At 35.0% G+C, this 20,387-nt stretch overlaps 1 protein-coding gene across 1 annotated transcript in view; it reads left to right on the top strand.

The window, feature by feature from the left end:
* Window positions 1-20,387, top strand: part of TUSC3 (tumor suppressor candidate 3) — a 109,257-nt gene that overhangs the window by 68,727 nt on the left and 20,143 nt on the right. Inside the window, exon 7 of the mRNA XM_036382611.1 lies at window positions 17,452-17,515. Coding sequence (XP_036238504.1) covers window positions 17,452-17,515 — 64 coding nt within the window. The remainder of the gene's footprint in view (window positions 1-17,451; window positions 17,516-20,387) is intronic.

The following is a 20,387-nucleotide window of genomic DNA, read 5'->3' as shown; positions in this document are numbered from 1 at the left end:
CCTTTTTATATCAAAAGCACACTTAAAATATTATTGATTCTTGTGGAATCAGTAGGTAAATGAGAATGGAATCTGCCAGGTGGCATATACTGATCATTGAAGTCTTCTCTTAGTAGTATTTGTTTCCACTCTACCTAGAAAATTAGTCTTTACTCCACAAGGAGTTCTTTTTCTGAATGTTTTTCAGTTCTTCTACTCTGCAATATCCTTCTCCAAGAGTGGGGTCTCAGTTATCTCTCGACTTCATTGTCCTCCTCCAAAGCGTGAAATGTTCACTCACATCGTTCCTAGTTCAGGCAAGGGTTGCTCTTTTGGTGTCCGTGCCGCCTTTATGCCCACCTTCTGTACTTTGATTTACAGTAAACAGGGCTCATGACCTATGATCCTTTTGCATGAAATAATGCTACAAGGTGAACTCTAGGAATCTGCCTGTACACTCCCAGATGATACTGGTTTGTTCAGTCTGTTGGACCAAAGAGGAACTAGTGTGAAATAGAACTATTTGAGACATGTGCAGTGTGTATATTGGGTTTGAAGAATTAAAATGCACTACTTGCTAATCTAAACATAGTCTTTGGGTCCACAGCAGCTCAACATAAGCATCTTTGTATCAGTAATTGTGGTGTTCTTCCTGTCAAATTTTGAAATTCATTCTGATACGAAGAGTGATTTTGTGCTAGAAGCTCTAGTTCCATGAAGATCATTTCAACCACAGATTTGTATCCAATATGCCTGTACCTAAGAGAAGGTGTGTCTTATGTTTTACCAGACGTATTTTGGTAAAACATCATTAAAAGAATATGATCTTGTATATAATAAATATATGTTCATTTCTTGCTTATATATATATATGTGTGTGTGTGTGTATATATATATATGAAAAAAAGCTAAGATACAGCTTTGAGTTCTGTCTACTTTTATGTTAGTAGAACTATATTGCTCTTTTCTCTTATTTCTTGAAAAGATTGAATGTCTGTAGGCATTTCAGAATCTTTACTTAAATGCTTTGCTTTCCTAAGTTAAGGGCTTTGTAAGACTGTACATTGGATATGAAAATATATTGTCTACTTAGGTTGAAGATCCTCTCTCTTCAATCTTGTAATTTTTTATTGAGAGTAAAAATGCCTCTTTAAATGAATTTTTAGAAAATGAGTATACCAAAGGGTAAACTTCCTTATTCCAAATTTGTAGAGTAATTTTAGTGCTGAGAAGAGATATGGTGGGGAATCGGGAGGGTGTCTGTATGTAATTAATAGCTAAGTCAAAATCTCAATAAATTCAATGAATATTTCAGTTTAACATATTGACTTACTTTACTTAGCTTTTGTAGTGACAAGTTTGAAGTGATTTTGTTTACTTATCAAATTTAATTTCTCAACTGAGAAACTATAAAACAATTTAAAAGCTATTTATGCGTGATAATAATTTAAAAAAGTGTCGCATCCTTTGTATGTAAAAAACTTTCCAGTGTAGATTATCTGTAATTTTTGGAAGTATTACAGTGGTTGAATCCTGGCCCCTTTGTCATTTATTCATTTTAGTGTATTATGAGGATAATTTGCTTTTTTTAACATGCTATCCATACAATTTTTCTGTATTTAACAGGTCACACCATAAAAATATGTTTTTATCCTGTTTCCCCTGACTTTCAAGCACAATTTTCAGTCCTTTAATATTTTTATAATTCTCTAGAACTCTTTGGAAATTTGAGTGAAAATACATGTTCAAGTTGCTACCTAGATCCTAGACATAATCAGTTTTAAAAGCTTAATCTTTTAATATAACTAGAAAACTTTTTGTATCTATAGGTATATTTCCTAATCGTAGTGCTGCTTCTTTTAATTTTAAAGGTCAGTTCTATTATTCCTGAAGGTTTTTTTTTAATATGTCAAGTTAAAAAAAACCTGACTAGAATACTTTCTGTCACACAGTAGTTGCATTTTAATATCTACCCAAATAGAGTGCATTTCCAAAGAAAGAGTTTCCCAGAAAAGGCTTGCTAGATGGTATTAAAAATACCAGTTTCAAGGGAGACAAAAGAATGACCTTCAAACTTTTTCTGACTTTGTCTCTTATCAGTCATGCAAGTGTCAGAGTCATAATGTGAATACTTTGAATTGTCAGTAGAGGGAAGCTTCCTCTTTGAGGTTATATTTGCTGGAACAGAAGAGATAACACTATTATCAGTGCTTTTGTAGTGTAGCCAATTTCTCATTGCATGTACTGAAATTCACTTTTTAATACAGTTTTGATATTAATGTAATGATAAATATGTCAGACTGTTAAAATAAATTCTGAATGTTTCTGTCAGTCCTGCTACAGTAATAAATAACACTCTGGTGTCTTTCAGAGATTTTTATGAGCATTTTGGGGGGAAAAAAAGTCATTTTCAAACACATTTCTAACCTCCTCTCTAGTAAATTGACATTAAATATGGTTTTTTTTCTGGGGTGTGTTGAATTACCAAAGAGTTAGAACTTCAAAGTTTATCTCTGGAATGTGAAATACAGAATATAAACTAGCACACAGTGTAATATACAAATACCATTACATGCTATTTGGGATCACCATCGAAGGAATTTTAGAAGTTTTTTTAATTATGCATTCAAGCCCTGTCTTTGACAATTTGTTTGAGCAGCTCTTCATGAGCAGCTTGTTAGTTTCATTTCTTAAATATTGTTATTTTGTTTCTATAGGCTACCTAATGCACGAAATAGCAGTGCATTCAAAAGTATTGTGCAAATTTTGCATGGTAATAAAATTCTGCTAAACTTTCACACGGCCCACTTCAATATTGTTAGAATTTACACTGATATCAGGGGCTTAGCCACTACTGGTAGACTGTAGAGAGCTTTGAAGACTATCTTTTCATTTCTATTGACTTACTGGTCATTGTTAGCAATAGTTCTCTTATTATTTGAGATAATTTCTACAAGAATTATGTGTTATCTCAACTAAAAGATATAGGTAGTCTTATGAATAATTACTGCATTTAGATATTCTAAAGTAATATTTGTATTTTACTTAAATGAAATTCTGATCTTCTAATATATAGGTTAGCAAATAAAGATTCACAGAACTTAAGGTTTCACCAGCAATCACAAATATTTCAAGTGTATGAAAATAACTCTTAAATCCAAAAAGTCATTGTTAGACAACAAAAAAATAATCAAATATGTTAAGTGCTTGCAGAATTCTGTGTAGGCAGAATTGTGGCTCTGCTGAAAGCTAGACCTTGTTAGTATAACACAAAATTGACCATATTTTGTAATGGTTGGAACTTTTACTACTGAAGATAGTTCTTTTGGTGTGTTAACAGTATCCCAAATCATATAAAATTGCCTGTTTTCCCTGTTAGCATCACTCAAGAGGCTGATAACAAACATGTAGGTTTTGACAGGAAGATTCCTACTTAATTTGGACAATGGCCTTTAGATCAATTTTGGATGTTGTGCTAAGAACGCTGTAAGTTGTAAACTTCTGTCAGAGTATTACTGATTTTACCAAGGTCCATGGTTGATAATACATATTTTATAGTGTATGAAAGGTTGGACTACAGTGTTCATCATACAGAATGAGGCTAAATTTGGGGTTATTTTTGCTTTGCTGTTTGTAGTTACCTTATCTCTTCCCCTGCCAATCTAGCTGCCTTCAGGAAAGCAAAAATGGCTGAAGCAGTGGTTAAGTGCATTCTTCCTCAATTTTCCTGTTTCTGATGGAGTAATTAAGTGCACTAAAAAAGATAAAAATATTTAATGTTGAAATCCTATACCTAAACTGGTATTATTTTCAAATATATAAATTCATATTTCTCTTCATACCTTAACAGATTGAATCTTAGTAGATTTTGTTGTTCTAGAAGGTTCCAAAATGTAAAAAGAAAGTAAAGACAATTGAAAGAAATGAAAATACAGACGAGATGAAAAATACTTCATTTATTATCCAAATTTTCTTTTAATTATTTAGTTCATAGAATGATAAAGAACAGTATTCTTTGAGGAAGCTTCTGAAGCCTGTAATCTACCAGAGTAATTCAGATAGTAGTGGTTCAGTTACACTTTTCTGCTTTAGAAGGTAGTTGGTTTGGGATTTTTTTAATGTGTATGCAAAACACTGTCTTCAAATTTCCAGGTACATAAGGAACTAAAAAAAATTTTTTCAAAATGCTCTGACAGTAGCACAGGCTTACTGGTAATGTTTTGCTTATGTTATCACAGACTAACTTTTAAAAATAAAGGTATTGTATCTTTAAGATAGCTAAGCAATTATCCATATTTGAAGCTGCTCTCAGCTTTTTGCTAGCCAGCTTACCTGTTTCAAAGGTCATCCTAAATCATTTATACAGTGTATATACTAATTCAGGTTCTTTGGAGTTAGCAAGGTGTAAAGGGAAAGGAAGAAGAGATGTGGACTGGTAGGGAGCAATACACAGTCATGCTAATACATGCAGGTGCAAAGCATGCCAGCTGTTCAGAGTAACTTCTGAGGGACTATAGATCACTTCTGAGGGACTATAGATCACTACAGATACTTATAAAAGATGTTCACTAATAAGGGGCTCTTAAACTACTTAAGGAAGGACATAAAGATGTACTTTCTAGTGCTGAAAATAGCTTATATTTTGGAGTACTTTATCAAGGCAGATACCACATTCCATATCACTTGAAGGAGTTTTAGGACATGTAAAAGATAATTAGATGGAATTGGCAGAAACTTGCTTCCTACTAGCAGGAGTTGAGAGGTAGTAGTAGTAGTAGTAGTTGAGAGTGGTAGTAGTACTTAGTACTTAGAGGACTGTGACTGTTTTCCTCCTGATGTGTGTTCAGACCTTCCTTTCACAATCTTTGAGACAGGTGAGCACATACATTACATACAGAAGCTTCTAACCATCACTGTTCCTTCTTGAGGTAGACACTGCTGTAAAAGTTGGAGCTCCATCTGTTAGTTGCATTTTGGAGTAAGCAAGTTATATTCACTAATGTTTAAAAAAAAAAAGTATTCTCATAACAAGCAGAGAAAAAACTCACCTGAGAAACTTCAACTGCTAAATGTGCAACACCAGATTGAACGTGGAACATTAGGAGGATGTCATTAAACTTTTCTTACATGTTTTTCTTGTTCAATCACTCAATGTAAGTCTTATTTTGGTTCACTAAATAATTAATCTCCAGGTCAGTTTAGAAGGAACTTGGGAAAGAGGCATTTCTAACCACCAAAAACGTGTCTGACAGTTTACCTGCTGAATCTCTTGCCCAAGGTTATTTGCAGAGCCTGTTCATCTATATTGAAAGCTTGATTTTTCTTGTGATAGCCAGTTCAGCCTTCTGCAGCTAAATGTTATGGAGAAATAAATGTTTATTGAAATTCTTTAATATAGAGTAAATGGTTTTACTTTATCGTTTGTTCTGTGCAATTAAGTGGCTTACTCAATATTATATATCTTTCTAAATATTAATGTTCTGAAATTCTATCAGCAATAAACCATCAGAATGAAATATTGGCTCGTTGAAATCAATAGCAAAGTGCTTATTGACTTCTTTTGAATCTTTATTTCATCCAAGTTATTTCAGGTACAAAGAAACTTCTTTGCTCTTCTACAAATATGTGGGACTGGGAATCTGCTTAGGTCAAAGTCACCTTGAGCTGTTTTAACTAGAGCTTCACACCTTATATAAAGTAAAGTGGTGTGTGTTGAAACCTTTTTTTTATTTTTGACATCAGTTTTTTGCCTTTTTCTAGTTAATTACTATGCTGTTCTTATAACTGAACCATCTTAAGTGTTTTGTTTTTCAACAACTTTGCCCAAATTAATAGTACTTACTTGCAAGCCATGATCTACTGAAGCCAAGAAAATTATTCTCTTACTGCAGAGAACGAGAATAGTTTATCATGAGGTATTGTTTTTGCTCTCAAAATTCTGCTTTGCATTTCAGTCTTTGTTAATGAAATTAATTATATAATCTTTGCCTTTGGCCTAAAAACTTATTTGTCCAGAGTCACCTGTTTATTTATTTCAAAACAATTATTTTGTTGAAAAGTAGAACTTTGTTATTTTATTATTTGAGGCACAATAATTGAACATTAAATAACTGATTCTGATATTTGTAGAATATGACTAAGCTTATTTTCTCCTTTCTGAGCTGGAAGCAAACTGCAATTTCACAATGATGTACTTGTAGTACTCTTAACTTCCTTGCAAACTCTAGTCCAAGTATCAAAGTCGCACAGGAACAAGCCCTTAAAATATCGTGAGATTTTTTTATTTCACATCAAATAATTCCTAGTTTTCTGTGTCCCAAATACATGGACATACACTGTTCCATTTTTTTTTCTCCTAGGTATTAATATATTAATGTTGCTTCTTTAGTAAAGCTAGCATTTAAAAAACTTCAATATAAGCTTGAATGTAATGATAAATCAGAATGTGTATAAAACTTGTCTTGCTTTTTGCAATCCTGAAACTTTTCAGTGCTTGACTCTTTGGGTGTTTTTCTTGGCGACAGCAGATGGAAGAAACTTGAAATACAGCTTGTCTTGCTGACAGCAGTATTTGATTTGTATTCATTTTAGGCTGGAGTACTTGCTAAGGATAATACAGCAAATAGGTCTGAGGTTTTGTGTCATAACATAAAATTTTTAGTTACTGGTGTTTATGTTATATCCAGTGATTGCCTGACATCATAAACAAAACTTTATGAAAGACATCTTCACAAATGTGATAGTTGCTGAAGTACAAGATTCTTAATGGCATGCACTTCCTTTGAAAAAAATGTTCTCACTCTTTATTCTAATAATTAGGAATCATCTCCTAGTGCATTAAGCAATGCCTTTAAATAAGTGACTTTTATGCCTGCCTTCATAAAGCATAGATTCAAAGAGTTTGTTATTGTGAAATAAATTCCTATTTGTCAGGTGTGCCTGCTCTCAAACTTTATATTCTAAACATGGAGTGATTCTTGTATTCTCAATTTGTTCTACTAAAGGCTTCATTTTACTCAGTTGCTATGTCATGTCAGCAGTACTTCTTCCAATTTGCTAACTAGACCTAATATACCATATAAAAAATTGCTCTGGGCAACACTAAACACTTTTTTTATAATAACTCAGCTGCACAATTCTGATTAGTATAGGCTTATTCTAGGATACTAATAGAAATTTTAAAATCAGCTGCAGCAAAACTTACTAGGAATTTGGTTTTGACCCTTTTTTTAGGTATTCAGTTCTATTTTGATTTTTCTTACAATTATGCTAAGCCTGTATTTTTCCTTAGTTCTTTTCTCCAAGTGACTGCTTCTTTGTGATCTTAAGTGTTAATTAGCAAAACCAAAGAGCAAATGAGAGAGATTGTACTGGGATGAAGATAACAAGCTGTTAACATCCAATTATTGAGAGATGCCTCTACAAGAATTAGGGTGCAAAAGATATCATATGCCAAAGTCAATAGTAGGGATTTTGTTTACCAGTAAAATGGGAGGTAGAGAGATTAGAAAGAAATTGAAAAGAGAGCAGAGCAAGCGTGAGAGGCCAGGAATTGGAGTTAACTCCTTTAAGGCAATCCAAAAGGGGAAGATTGACAAGGAGTTCTACCTAGTTAGGAATTCTGTAATTCGATACATTACTGGTAATAGTGTACCTTCAACAAGACTGCTTGTGCTTATGAAGTTTTCATACAAAATGTTCCTGTATAAAATGTTTTCGTGGAAACACATCTTTACATTTACTCTATTCTTCAGGACATAGAGTACATCTCCGTGTAATTTAATCCTGACACAAAACAGAAATTGTGGCTTTATTATTGGTGGGGTCATAAAGGAAATTATTATCCTTTTTAAGTTTAGCTGTATTATCCCAGCTTGCTATTTCTTTCTTTTGAATTTCCTCCTTCTGGTCTAGGAAGGTGTACTCAACCATTTTGTATGTAACATTTTCTTTTGTTTTGTCAAGATTATTTAGTTCACTTGTTAATATCTCTGGAAAATTTAATCAAACCATGATAAATCTAAAACTTTCCGAGAAAGACCTGGGAAGCCTAATACATTTTCCTTGATTCCAAATATGAATTCTTGTACCAATCCCAAGGCTAAATTTGGTTGAGGCAAAACTATACATCCATAAGATAAGTGTAAAAGCTTTTCCTCACACCATTTTTTTAAGTAAAAAGACAACATTAGCAAAAATCAAACTAATAATAGATAAAATGTGCAGTCTTGCTAATATTTTTTTGTGCAGATAAAATGTGCAGTCCTGCTAATTTTTTTTCCATACAAGGCACTCGTGATGAAAACACAGATCACAATCACATTAATAAACTGAAAATACAGGCAGTTATAGTGGCAACTGAAAGTTTCATCCATTCATCACAGCTCAGTTTAATCTCTTAGCAGGTTCCTATAAAAAGAAAAATGACAATTGGTCTACTATAGACCTTTTATTAAAAAAAGGAACAGTGCATTGATTATGATAAGGTTCCTGTGCTTACCATAAAAGTAACTAAAAAGTTACTTTTTAAAAGGGCCTAAATAAAAGTGCTTTTCATATCATCTTGGCTGTTTTCTGTGAGCTTTCTCATGTAAATTGCGAGAATTGGCAGTTCCCCCACTTCCAACTGGTTCCTTTGATCTTCAGTGAGGGTGTTCTGGCTTTATTCCTGGAATAGGAAAAAAACACAAGTCTCAGAGGGGTTTGTCCCAATAGATTATCCTTCAGTGTTTCAAGTTGTTTAACTGCCTGAACTTGATATCTCTCAAGGTGAAGTTATAACTTTTATTTCATTAAATGCTTGCTGCACTGCTGGTGGTGCATCTCCCATCTTTTTCTTGTCCTGTTCCGCATCATTGGCGCTAGAATTAGGAGAATGTGAAGGCACCCCAGGTACCTGTACTATGCCTGTTAGGTTTCCTCTCTTTTGTATTGAAGCTGTTAATGGCGCCAAAGCAGCTATAACTTCATACATTCATTTTGTGCTGCAGGAAAAATACAGTACTATGATACACCAGCAGTTCTTGAATTACGGAGTGCAGGTGCCACACGGAACGAGTGCACTCCAACCACTGCATTGCTGTTAGAGTTAAGATGAGAAGACTTGTACTGCTTGCCCAGGAGCCACAAACTAACCTCAGCAATTCCCAGATGACACTTCTTGCTCCATTTACTCCAGTGATTTTGACTCTTTGCCGTCTGTCTCGTACACCCAGCTTCTCAGCACCCCACTGCATTAATGCTGTACTCCCATATCTATTAGAAATGTTATTAATTGCTTACAAGACCCAGCTGGAATCCGAACGTATGGCTTGCATTGATAGGATTCCGTTTGCTGGATTTCAGTACCACCTGATTTATAGCCAAACTTTGATATTTCTGTAGCTGTATACAGCACTATAGTTTAGTAATATTTTGCTGACCCTGACAATCATCTGTGGTTTCAGTTGTAGTTAAGGGTTGTACTGTTACTTCCTTATCATCAGATGTCAATGTAAATGTTTTGGTCTTTATCAGAACAACAGACTCATTCACAGTATCCCAAATTTTCCATTGTTGTTGATTGGATTGTAGCTTTGAAGCAATTTGGCATTGACACCTGCTCTTGCTTTTGCTACAAAGTAAACTTCTTTTTGTTTCTGTTTTTCACAGCCCTTTGATTTCAGCATATTTTGCAACTAGTGTCATAGTAGTCTGTCCATCTTCATTTCTGCTTACAGCACTTCAGTGTTTAAGTGAAAATACCTTCTATGCCTCACAGCTTGAAATCCAATTGAAATAACACTTCAAAATTTCAAAAGAGAAAATATTGCAGTTCCTGACTAGGAAATTAAAAACATCTTTTGAGTCATAAATACTGTGAAAAGGTATATGGGGTTATGCTGAAGGCTTTATCCAAAATGGCTGTAATTTCTTTGTGAAAAGAAAATATTACTGCAGACCCAGGAGAACAGAAACTTTAAGATACAAATTTTTTTTTTCACTAGTCTTAGATTCTAAACCATAATTTAGATAACACCAATGACATGAGCTTAGCTGAATGGCTCTTTCAGCTCTTCCATCTGTATATTTGTAAGGAAACCTTCTGTTCTGCTGTACTGTAGCTCTCTTTCCTGTTTTGCCATGACCATTCTTTGTCAGAACATCAGTTTTGTGAAGATCATCACACTTCCACGCTGTGGAATAGATTGATATATGGCAGAATCTAGGTGCATACTTTGCCTTTAATTTTTTTTTCTTTTGAGACTAATGAGATTTATCCCAGATTGTGCTCAGCATCAGAGGGCAAAAAGAAATATTTGTGAAGTCAGAAAATAGTTGTTATTAGAAATACATTTGTATTTTTAGAGAAAGGACCAAGGAGGTCATTCTTCCCCTGTACTTGGCACTGGTGATGCCACACCTTGAGTGCTGTGTCCAGTTCTGGCCGCTCAGTTTGGGAAGGATGTTGAGACACTGGAGCACATCCAGAGGAGGCAACGAGGCTGGTGAGAGGCTTGGAACACAAACCCTGTGAGGAACGACTGAGGGAGCTGGGCTTGTGTAGTCTGGAGAAAAGGAGACTCAGAGGTGACCTTACCACTCTCCTGAAAAGTGGAGATAAGTCTCCTTATTGCTTCCTTTAAGGTGGTTGTTGTCAGGTGGGGCTTGGTTTCTTTCTCCAGGCAGCACTGACAGAACCAGAGGACACAGTCTCAGCTGCACCAAGAGAAATATAATTTGGATCTTAGGAAAAAGTTTTTTATGGAAAGAGTGATAAAGTATTGGAATTTTCTGTCCAGGGAGGTGGTGATGTCACCATCCCTGGATGTGTTTAAAAAGACTGGATGTGGCACTCAGTGCCATGGTTTAGTTGAGCTGTTGGGGCATGGGTTGGACTTAATGATCTTGAAGGTGTCTTCCAACCTTGTGATTCTGTGAAATGCTTGTTATAAATTATCAAATCGGGAGCCAAATTTATAAGAAAATTTAGCAATGATTTATTAGATTGTCAGCAAAACAGAATTTTGATCAGAAAAAAATCCATCACAGCCAAGGCAGCGTCAACCCCGGGATCGGCGCTGAGTGAACCTGGATCTGACCACCAAAAATGTCAGTCTCCCCTCGGTTCACATCGGCTGCTTTGCGCAGCATGCTCTTATACAGTTTGTTCTGCCTGAGGCAGAAATGACTGAATGTTCCTAATCTTCCTTTGTGTCCCTTCACATGCAGAACTGGGGCCATACACGAGCAGGGGTAGACAAAAGTCCAGTTCCAGGTGTCTAGATGTTGTCAGAGCACTCCAGAGAAGTCGGCATTCATATGTAACACAGTGGCGCCCAGTACTCAGTGTAGTAGATGCAATCTTCGAGGTGCGAGGTGGGAGATCACTCTTGCATTGGGGCAGTCGGTGATCACCGCTCAGGAAGGTTCCATTCATACATTAATAAACTCAATATTATCTTAACGTTGTCCAGGAACTAATTGAATAAAAATAAAGACTCTGCTCCTGGCTGGGGAGGTGAAAAGACATAGCTTGGATTTTACAATATTTTATACATTAATAGCATGAATTATCTCTACCATATACTACATGCTGTTCATGAAAAACATCTCAATTTCTTTTGTTTCCTAATTAGAAGTATTATGGTTTGGCTTCCTTGTGTTATGCAAGCAGTCCATACTCCAGAACAACTATTAACAGTTGAACTTTTATCACAGCTTTTCTTTCAGTAGAATCACTGTTTGGGTTGTCCAGCTGTAATGAAATGTGCAGGAGCACATTTTGTAACATGGGAATCACTTTTCTCTGAGAACTTTTTTACCATTTTTTAAAGTTGATCAAAAAGTAGTCAAGTTGTTAAGCAAGGCATCACAATTGCAAAAAATTTTTTTTCCTTAGGCAAGTATGCTAATCTGTGTCACTCAAACTTCCCCAGCCTACCAACATGCTGTTTCAGAGATCCTGGAAATCTTCATCCCTGTTGAAGTCTCTGACCTGGGTACTCTGTGTCATATTTCACATTTAGAGGGAAGATATTTGTTCCATCCATTTTGTAACATGGGAATTAAGGCTTTAAGGGTAGCAATGTTTTATTCCTAATTAGAGGTTTAAATTCTGGTTTTTTTCTGAAATCCACAAAGTATGATTCTTTGAAGGCCTGCTGCATCTTTTGTTCTTTTATTATTTTGTGAGTAATAAATATGGAAGAAGTCCCTCAGAATTAATTCTTGTTCAGCAGGTTATATCAAAGCCTCTATATCTGAGCAGTGTTTACAGTTTCTAGATTTGTGAGATAATCTCTACTAGTGGACTCCTTTGATAGTACACCTAGAAACCCTAAATAATGCAGTATAGATATGAAAGCTGTCTTGGAACAACCAAAGCAGCCGCATAAACCAGGGTTTTTATGCTATTTTAAATTATACCAGCTACCCTTTCAGCCTGCTAGTCTTCAAAAGTAAGGCAGCATTTCTCCACTTTTGTTCTAGGGCTGGAAATCCAGATCACATTCTGTGCTTGGTGCCAGATGGATTTCGTGGAAGGCAGCCAGCACAGGCTGTTTCAGCCTGCCAGTCCTATGGAAACTGGTTGCTGTCTCTTGTCTCCGTTTTTGGTTTGAGCAAAGGTGAACGCAGGAATGAGCTCAGGTCTGGAAAGTGTAACTCATATTCATTGAATTTAAAAATGAGGTAATCAAATAGTCTGTATGAGATTGTTGTGTGTATGTGTATTACAAAGATGCTTAAAAAAACACCAACACTAAATATTTCTTTAAAAGGGTTGATTTCATCCATAGCTATTAAACCCAGCCATCAAAAGTAGCTGATATGATTTATGGTCTTGTTTAGTGAGTCTGAATACTTGCACTAATTGTTGCACCAAGGACACTGAAAAAATAATAAACACATCGAGTTTTATTTGAGGTCCAGTTGATTTTCTAGATATCCTACTAATTTTTAGAGTAAGGTGCTTGAGTAAATGAAATAAAATTACTGAAAGTACATAAATACAACATCTAATAATTCTCTCTGTTCCTCACTATTTTATATGTGCTGGTGTATGCACTTCAGCTGTTTTGTTGGTCCTGGTCTTGCTTGTCTCTAACTGAGGTAGGTGGCATTTCATGTAGAGACATTGCTTAGAGAAATTGCTTGCTAGGCTTATAATACATGAAATTTTCACCAGGCTGGTGAACTGTTGGCTTGTATTTGAGTTTAAAATGTTTATAAAGCTAGTAACTGTTCAAAAGCAATTGTTTATTTCAGGTGAGTTAGTGTCAAATTGAAATTTATTGTTTCTGTTTATTGTTAAATAAAGATTCCTAGAAAAGGTATTGTCTCAAATAGCTGACTGCACATTTCTTACTGTCATATGTGGTCTTCATTTTGCTAGAAATGCAAATTCATTTATTTAGTATTTCTGTTAGCAGTAAGTGAGTTTAGATTTATTTTTTGTTTAATACTACGTTAATTTTTGAAGCCATTAAGCATCATTTGGAGATGTCCCTTTTATATCTGGTTATCTACAATAATACCAATTGCCCTATTAAATTCTTGGACATTTTCCTAACTATTGAATAATAATATGTGATTAGACTAGTCAGAGATTTCTTTTAGTAAATTAACTAGCTTCAAGCTTTCTTGTCTTTCTTTAGTTTTTGAGATGGGATTAATGTATTTATTTACTGGGATTCAGTGTTGTTTAAGTTCTTTAAAATAAACTCATACCCATGGTATGTCCCCAGCTGGTAGCCATTCTCACTCATGGGAATAACTTAGGCCCAAACCAGTATTATCTCATGGTTTTTCACGTCATTTGTCCCAAGAAGAGCTTTTTAGGGTTGGCTGCTACAGGATAAATAGGTCACTGAACATGTGCTATCCCCAGCAGATAATAGTATCTTCTGTGATGGAAAGAAAGCAGGGAATTAGATTAGGCTTCTATTCTGAGATTTTCACAGACCTGACTAGGCCAATAACTTCAGAGGAAGTCCCCTGTTGGGTTTGTAAGTAAGATAAAACTGATTTGCCTGTATGAACTGAACAAATACTACTACACTGGAATTAAAGAAGCATATTGGGAGTGCATACTTCAAGTGAAGCTATGTGAAACTGTGCTGGTTTTAGAAAGCATAATATTTAAATAAGTAGCTGCTGTAACAGAGTCAGAAAGCTTCAGCTTTTGAGCTGTATAAGATTTTTTTCTTAATCTTGCTGAGTAGTTTAAGCTGCTTTTGAAGTGTTACATAGTTTGCTTAGAAGAAAACCTGTCTGGAGAAATGCAGGTATGGTAATGAAATCATACTGTAAAACATTTATTTATGTACCTTGATGTTTGGTTTCAAAGTGTTTGCTTTACTGGATGAATCATTTGTCTTCATAAAATGTTTAAGCTTTTTCTGCACTCAAAATGAAAAAGTCTTGAAATGATATTGTGGGACAATGTTTTAGAACTTCTGCTTTTTAAGCATTTAAATACTGCTGAAAGTCCTGCTGTTCCTGGACTTGAAAGTTATGTAAAATCTGAATTGATAGAGAATGTTGCATAGTTCTTTTTCTCTCTAAATTATGAGAAAATAACATCTGCTTATATCTAATGCATGTTCTTGGCAAAATTGGTGGTCTTTAATTAAAATGTGCCATTCCAAAGGCTCAATCATAATTAAGTAATCCATGGCTTTCTGTAATGTTCCTTTCTCTGATGAATTTCACCCTGAATGTTAATGTAGTGAAAGAAGACAGATTAATAGTGCTTATCCTAATGGTGTGGAATTCATAACTCTCTCTTTGGGGCAGTTAACTACTCTGTTGCTTCATTGCTTTCTACATATGTTAGCTTGAACTTGGCCCGTTGTCTCCTTCAGGGCACAGTCTCCACCTAGGGATTTCTTCAACATACAATCCAAATTCAGTTCATCATTTTCAAGAGTAGTTATTAGCAAAATTGTCTGCTTTTGATCAGTTTTCAGTACAGTTTTTAATTAGGTATGTGTCATATCTCATAAACTCAGGATGGGTTATTTCTCAGTTATCCCAAGTTGTACTTTGTTAAGTAGCCTCATATTTTAGGCTGTTACTAAACCCAGCTCAGTTTAATCAGCTCCCTTCACCCTAGTATCCTTCCTGTGCATACTAATGGAAAATAAACATCGTGATGTTTGTTTTAAGAAAGCACCTGAAATCATGTTTAATTTTGGGTAGTCCAAAATTCTTCTTGCCTTAAGAATTAGCACATGACTTGCAGAGGCCTTATTTTTCCTTGCTTTGTTTCTGGTTTATTTACACTGCTTTAACAGAAAGGGAAAAAAGAGCACAGATTATACTTAAGTATATTACTGAACCATGACAACTATGACTCTTGAAGGGAAGTCACAAGCATATGCTGCATTTAGGGAAATTTAAAAAGGATATTGCATTGCTGTTATCCTTGAGTATTCTGATGTGGGATTTTATATATATTTATGTATATATGTGTGTGTGTGTGCCATCTGCAGTTCAATAACACTAAATATTTAATGAGTTTATGAATAGTAGATAAACATTTAACACAGTTTTGTAAAAATGTGCATGCATTGAACAATTGTTTGTCACTGCCAAAGAAAATGGCCTGATTTAGGGATATGATTATTCCAGTTCCAAATTCAATTTTTTTTTTGAAATAAGACCTGCTATGGGAGAATGTAGGAGTTGGAAAAGGACTGGTTGTTTAAAGTGTGGGTTACTCAGGCTCTGGTTCCCCTATAAGTCCTACCACCAATGACATTTGCTGTTGTCTGTTGTGTGGCAGTGCTAATCGTGTGGCTGTCCAGTTTTCTGCTCAAGCTATGGTTGCCTCTCTTCTGACAGATTTTATCTTTGCATCTTACCTGGTCCTCCCTCTTGCTGCCTTTAAAATGAAAGAGAAAATCTGAGTTTATTAATGAATTTATTTAAAACACTTACCTAAAGCATTTGCAGCCAGGTAGACTTGACAGAGTTTCCAAATATTAAGTGGATTCAGTGTCAAAAAGCAGAAAACATAGCAAAACCAGAAATTGTACTTCTCAGTGTTTTAATGGTTTGTAGCTTGAAATAAAATTTCATGAGAATGTCATTTAGCAATCTTCTTATAGAAGGAAAGAAGTAGTATGAAAATAAAGAAATCTCACATGTGGTGAGTTCTCTTCTTTAGTTTGAGAATTGATAAAAAGGTAATCCTTCAGTAGTCCTTTAAAAATGTTTCTTTAAAGTACATTTCTATTTTAGGTAAGTATGAGTCACAGAGGGACATGAATTTCAAAACTTGATGAGTCAGTGGCCATTGCAGTGTACAGAACTGGTGTGTGGGGGGGGTACATTTGCATATTTATGTATCAATACACATATAATCCATTCTTCAAGTGGCCTCAAAGTATTGTCATATGCCTGTAGGGAAGGACACAAATAAAAATGCTCTACAGGTCTCACCACTCGCTCTTCAAGAAAAGCTGTTTGCCATAATTTTTTTTACATTAAATACTGTTCTTCTGTCTTCTGAAAACTTCTACTCTGTTTTTTGTCTTAGAAAGTAGGTCTGAAGGTTCACTGAGGAAAAAACATATTCTGCAATTCTTTTGTGAAGTGGTTAATATCCATTCCTCATAAGAAATAGAATGAGGTACTGTAGATGATTCACAATAAGTTGTCAAATGGAAATTATTTTGGTTAATCTTCATCCCTGGAATAGTCTGTCACTTTCTGTAATTACCAAGCACTGCTCCTGTTGACCCATAGCTGTAGAGAAGATGTGCCATGCTACTGTTTTGAGTACTTGGAGAAAAATGTCTTGGGGAAGCAATTTGAGGACCCTGTTGATCACACACAGATATATTGCTAGGTAACTTTTAAGAATAATCTACCTAAAAAAATCTACATTTGTAATGTTCAATGGGAGCCCATTAACAATGGTTATTTGGAATAGAGGGCAGTAGACTGTGTTAGACTTATTTTTAGTCTGAACATTTTACAATATTTTCGTTTAAATAAGATGGTTTATGCATTAGGAACTTTGATGGACATTTTACCTTACTGGAGAACAACAAAATAGACTTTGTATGAAGAAACTTCACTCAATCTAAGAAAGACTAAAGTAGAATGATTTGTTTAAGGCAGGCTTCAGTTATCACTTTTGTAAAAACCATGCTGTGGCATGCGCTTGATTTCATCATCTCCCTTCTGAAAAATTGTATCACTTGAGCAAATAATTGCATGTTCTTTATTTCACATAGCAGCACAGTGAAAAAGAGCCCAGCATAATGCTTTCCTGTTTGAAACATTACATTTACTCTATATATGTGTTTTGTCTAAATTTTTAATATTCCTTTTTACTAAACCTATATAAATAAACTGTACTATTAATTTCTAGCTGTTGCTACCTGCATTTTTCTGCAAAACAGGTTTTATTCTCACATATCTGGTTGTGCCATGTTGAATGGATTTCTTAAAGGAATGTTTTTCATTTTTATTTTACAGAGTTACATACATGGAAGCAGTCAGGCTCAGTTCGTGGCAGAGTCGCATATTATTCTTCTGCTGAGTATCCTTCAAACTGGTGATAAATATTAAAAAACCGATATGAGGCACAGTGCACTGTTAAATAAAATTGCTCTGGCAGTGAATATCATTGAGCATTTAGGCAGGTATTATATTTTGGCTTACTTATCATATGTTTAAATAAATATTCATTGTTGTTTCTATTTACTGTCAAGTAACACTGGCATTGCTTTTCACCTATGTGCACCTTGTTATCTCCTTTTTTAGTCTTGTGCCTGGTTACTATTCTTAATTTTTTTTTCTTTTCAGTGTTACCTTTCCAGTGGCAAAAACTAATTTTCCTTATTTTTTAACCTTTCTTATAATAATTAAAAATCCAATGAAAAAATAATTTTATTTTTTTTTACTTACAAGAAAGGTATACAGAAATTTACCAAGTGTGCATGAAGATGATTTGTCCTCCAATAGTCCTTGGATTTTTTTTCCCCTACCTAATATAAACAGTTTACTACTGCTTCTTGAAATGAATAACTCAGTCACTTTTGCGCTGACATCACCTCCTCAGAGAAAGACTTTGAGACCTACTTTTGCTCTTTCAGTCTTAATGATTCAGAGAAAGTTAAGTTGGGGTTTTCGGGGTTGGGATTTTTTTTTTTTGAAAGTTTTAATAAACTGTAAGAAAAACTTCTGTTCTCTCTGGGGTTTTAAAATCCTGATTCTTACCATCTTTCTTCACTGAATGCGAACTCTAATCACCATTAACCATTTTTAAAGTTCTGTAGTTCCATTACAAATACCTTTCTCTAAGAGGGACAAGCAAAAGAAAATAGTATTTCCCAATCTGCAGTAATAGATAGATCCCAGATTTGTGATCGTGGCTACTCTTTTGTTCTCTCTCTGAAGTTATGTTGCCTTGGAACCTGCCCTTCCTTTAACTTCCCTGTCTACCTTCATCTTTGGCATTTCCTATCCAAAGACAGCACCCTCATTACACCTTCATTACATTCATTTGTCTGGCATCCATTTTGCTACCTTTGAAACCTAATATGCTTCATAAATAGCCATTATTAATTTAGTTTCAAAGTTATGATCATATTTTGCAGAGCAAATATAATATTTGCAATTGGACTGGAATGCTGTTTCCAGTTCTGGATCTCCCAGTACAGGAATGTTGCAGACTTAAATTGAGCTAGATCAGCAAAGAGCCACAAAGATGATTAGGGGATTATCCTGTGAGAAAAGGCTGAGGGAGCTGAACTGTTTAAACTTAAAGCAGACTCCTAGGGAGATCTCATCTGTGTGCATTGGTACCTGATTAGAGGACATGAAGAGGAAGGAGACAGGCTTTCTCAGTAGTGCCCTTTGAGAGAGCAAGAGGCAGTGGACTAAAACTGAAAACCAGGAAAATCAGCCTGAAGACAAGAAGATGCTTCTTACTGTAAGGGTGTGCAAGTATGGAACAGGTTACTCAGAGGGGCTGCAGAGTTTCCATCTGTGTCGGGTTTCCACCTGAAAACTGCCAAGTCAAAACGCAGTGTTTGTTACTTTTAATGCTACATTTTTTTAAAAGTACACAGAGACAGCTATTGCATTTCATGTGAAAATTTTTTTTGTTTATTAGATAGAGTATGCATCTTACTGGTAGCATTTTTATGCTTTCCTTTGTAGAGCTATAATTTATGATTTCACGGTTTTCTGCTTTTCGTGTACTGCCACAATTTAAACAAATCTGTTAGCTAAAACAAACCCATTGACTGCTTGAGAAAAGTAGGCCCCCAAACCAGAGAATATTAATAATAAAAATTGTGTTGATGACATACTTTCTCTGACTCAGGCATGAAAGTGATATTTTTTGTTGGCAGATACTGTCTTTAAACCAAGAAGTTGGCTGGCTACATTAATGCTGCTGTCTGAAAGAATCCTTTCAGTGATGTTGTTTATTGCCACTTGCAGAAAGAATTCTCTAAGGTTTCATTTCATGGCTCAATATTGTTGAGATGAGTTTTTGGTCACACAGAAACTTCACAATGAAATCTTTCACACAAAATCTTGACAGAGTTTAACAGTTGCTCATGAAAATTAATATTCCTTTATTTTTTCAGTGTTGTTAGTAATTATGAGCTGCTCAATTGCTCCTTCATTATTTTTTTAAAATGTTGTTAGAAAATGTGGGAAATAGAAAAAAAAAGTGCAAGATTAATTGTATCCTCTGAAAGATGCATTGAATTTTAAACCAGGACATTACTATTCTGGTAATGTACATGTTTCATTCGGTTGCTTCTTTTTACTTTTTAGTACTAAGCTTGTCACTTCTTGCTAGATGTTGAAATGCAATGTTTCATTTCTCTATAAAGTGAATTTTTAATACCTCAGATGAAAAAATATGAGTTTCCTTTGCATTTCTGTATTTTGTTTTAGATAGTGATCCTACCCCATCTGCTAGTTGATTTCTATATAAAGATCTGGTTTTCCATGCTTTAGCTTCATAACTGGGACTTGGGTAAGAAGGACTTGTGAAGATTTCAGATACAGTTTAAGTCATTTTATAAGGCAAAATTAAATTCAGTGAAATCTATACAAATTTACTGATTACATACCAGGTATATGTACACATACAGTGTACTCACCAAGGACTGGTACTAGGGGTGAATTTCATTGGCACTAGGGGTGGGCTGACCCTCACTGGACAGGAGCCTGCCAAAGCCACTCAGTCACTCTTCAGCTGGTCAGGGGAGAGAAAATGTAGCAAAAGGCTCATGGGTCAAGATAAGGACAGGGAGAGACTCAGGGAAATTAATTGAAGTAACTACCGGTCAAATCAGAGAAGGGTAATGAGAAATAAATAACAGATCTTAAAATTACTTTCCCTTCACCCCTCCCTTCCTCCTAACCTTAACTTTACTCCTGATGTATCG

This window comes from Molothrus ater, chromosome 4, assembly GCF_012460135.2.
Source record: "Molothrus ater isolate BHLD 08-10-18 breed brown headed cowbird chromosome 4, BPBGC_Mater_1.1, whole genome shotgun sequence".
In the NCBI taxonomy this organism is placed as follows: domain Eukaryota; kingdom Metazoa; phylum Chordata; class Aves; order Passeriformes; family Icteridae; genus Molothrus; species Molothrus ater.
Note: the sequence above shows the minus strand (reverse complement) of the source record. Positions and strands in the feature narration are given on the sequence as shown.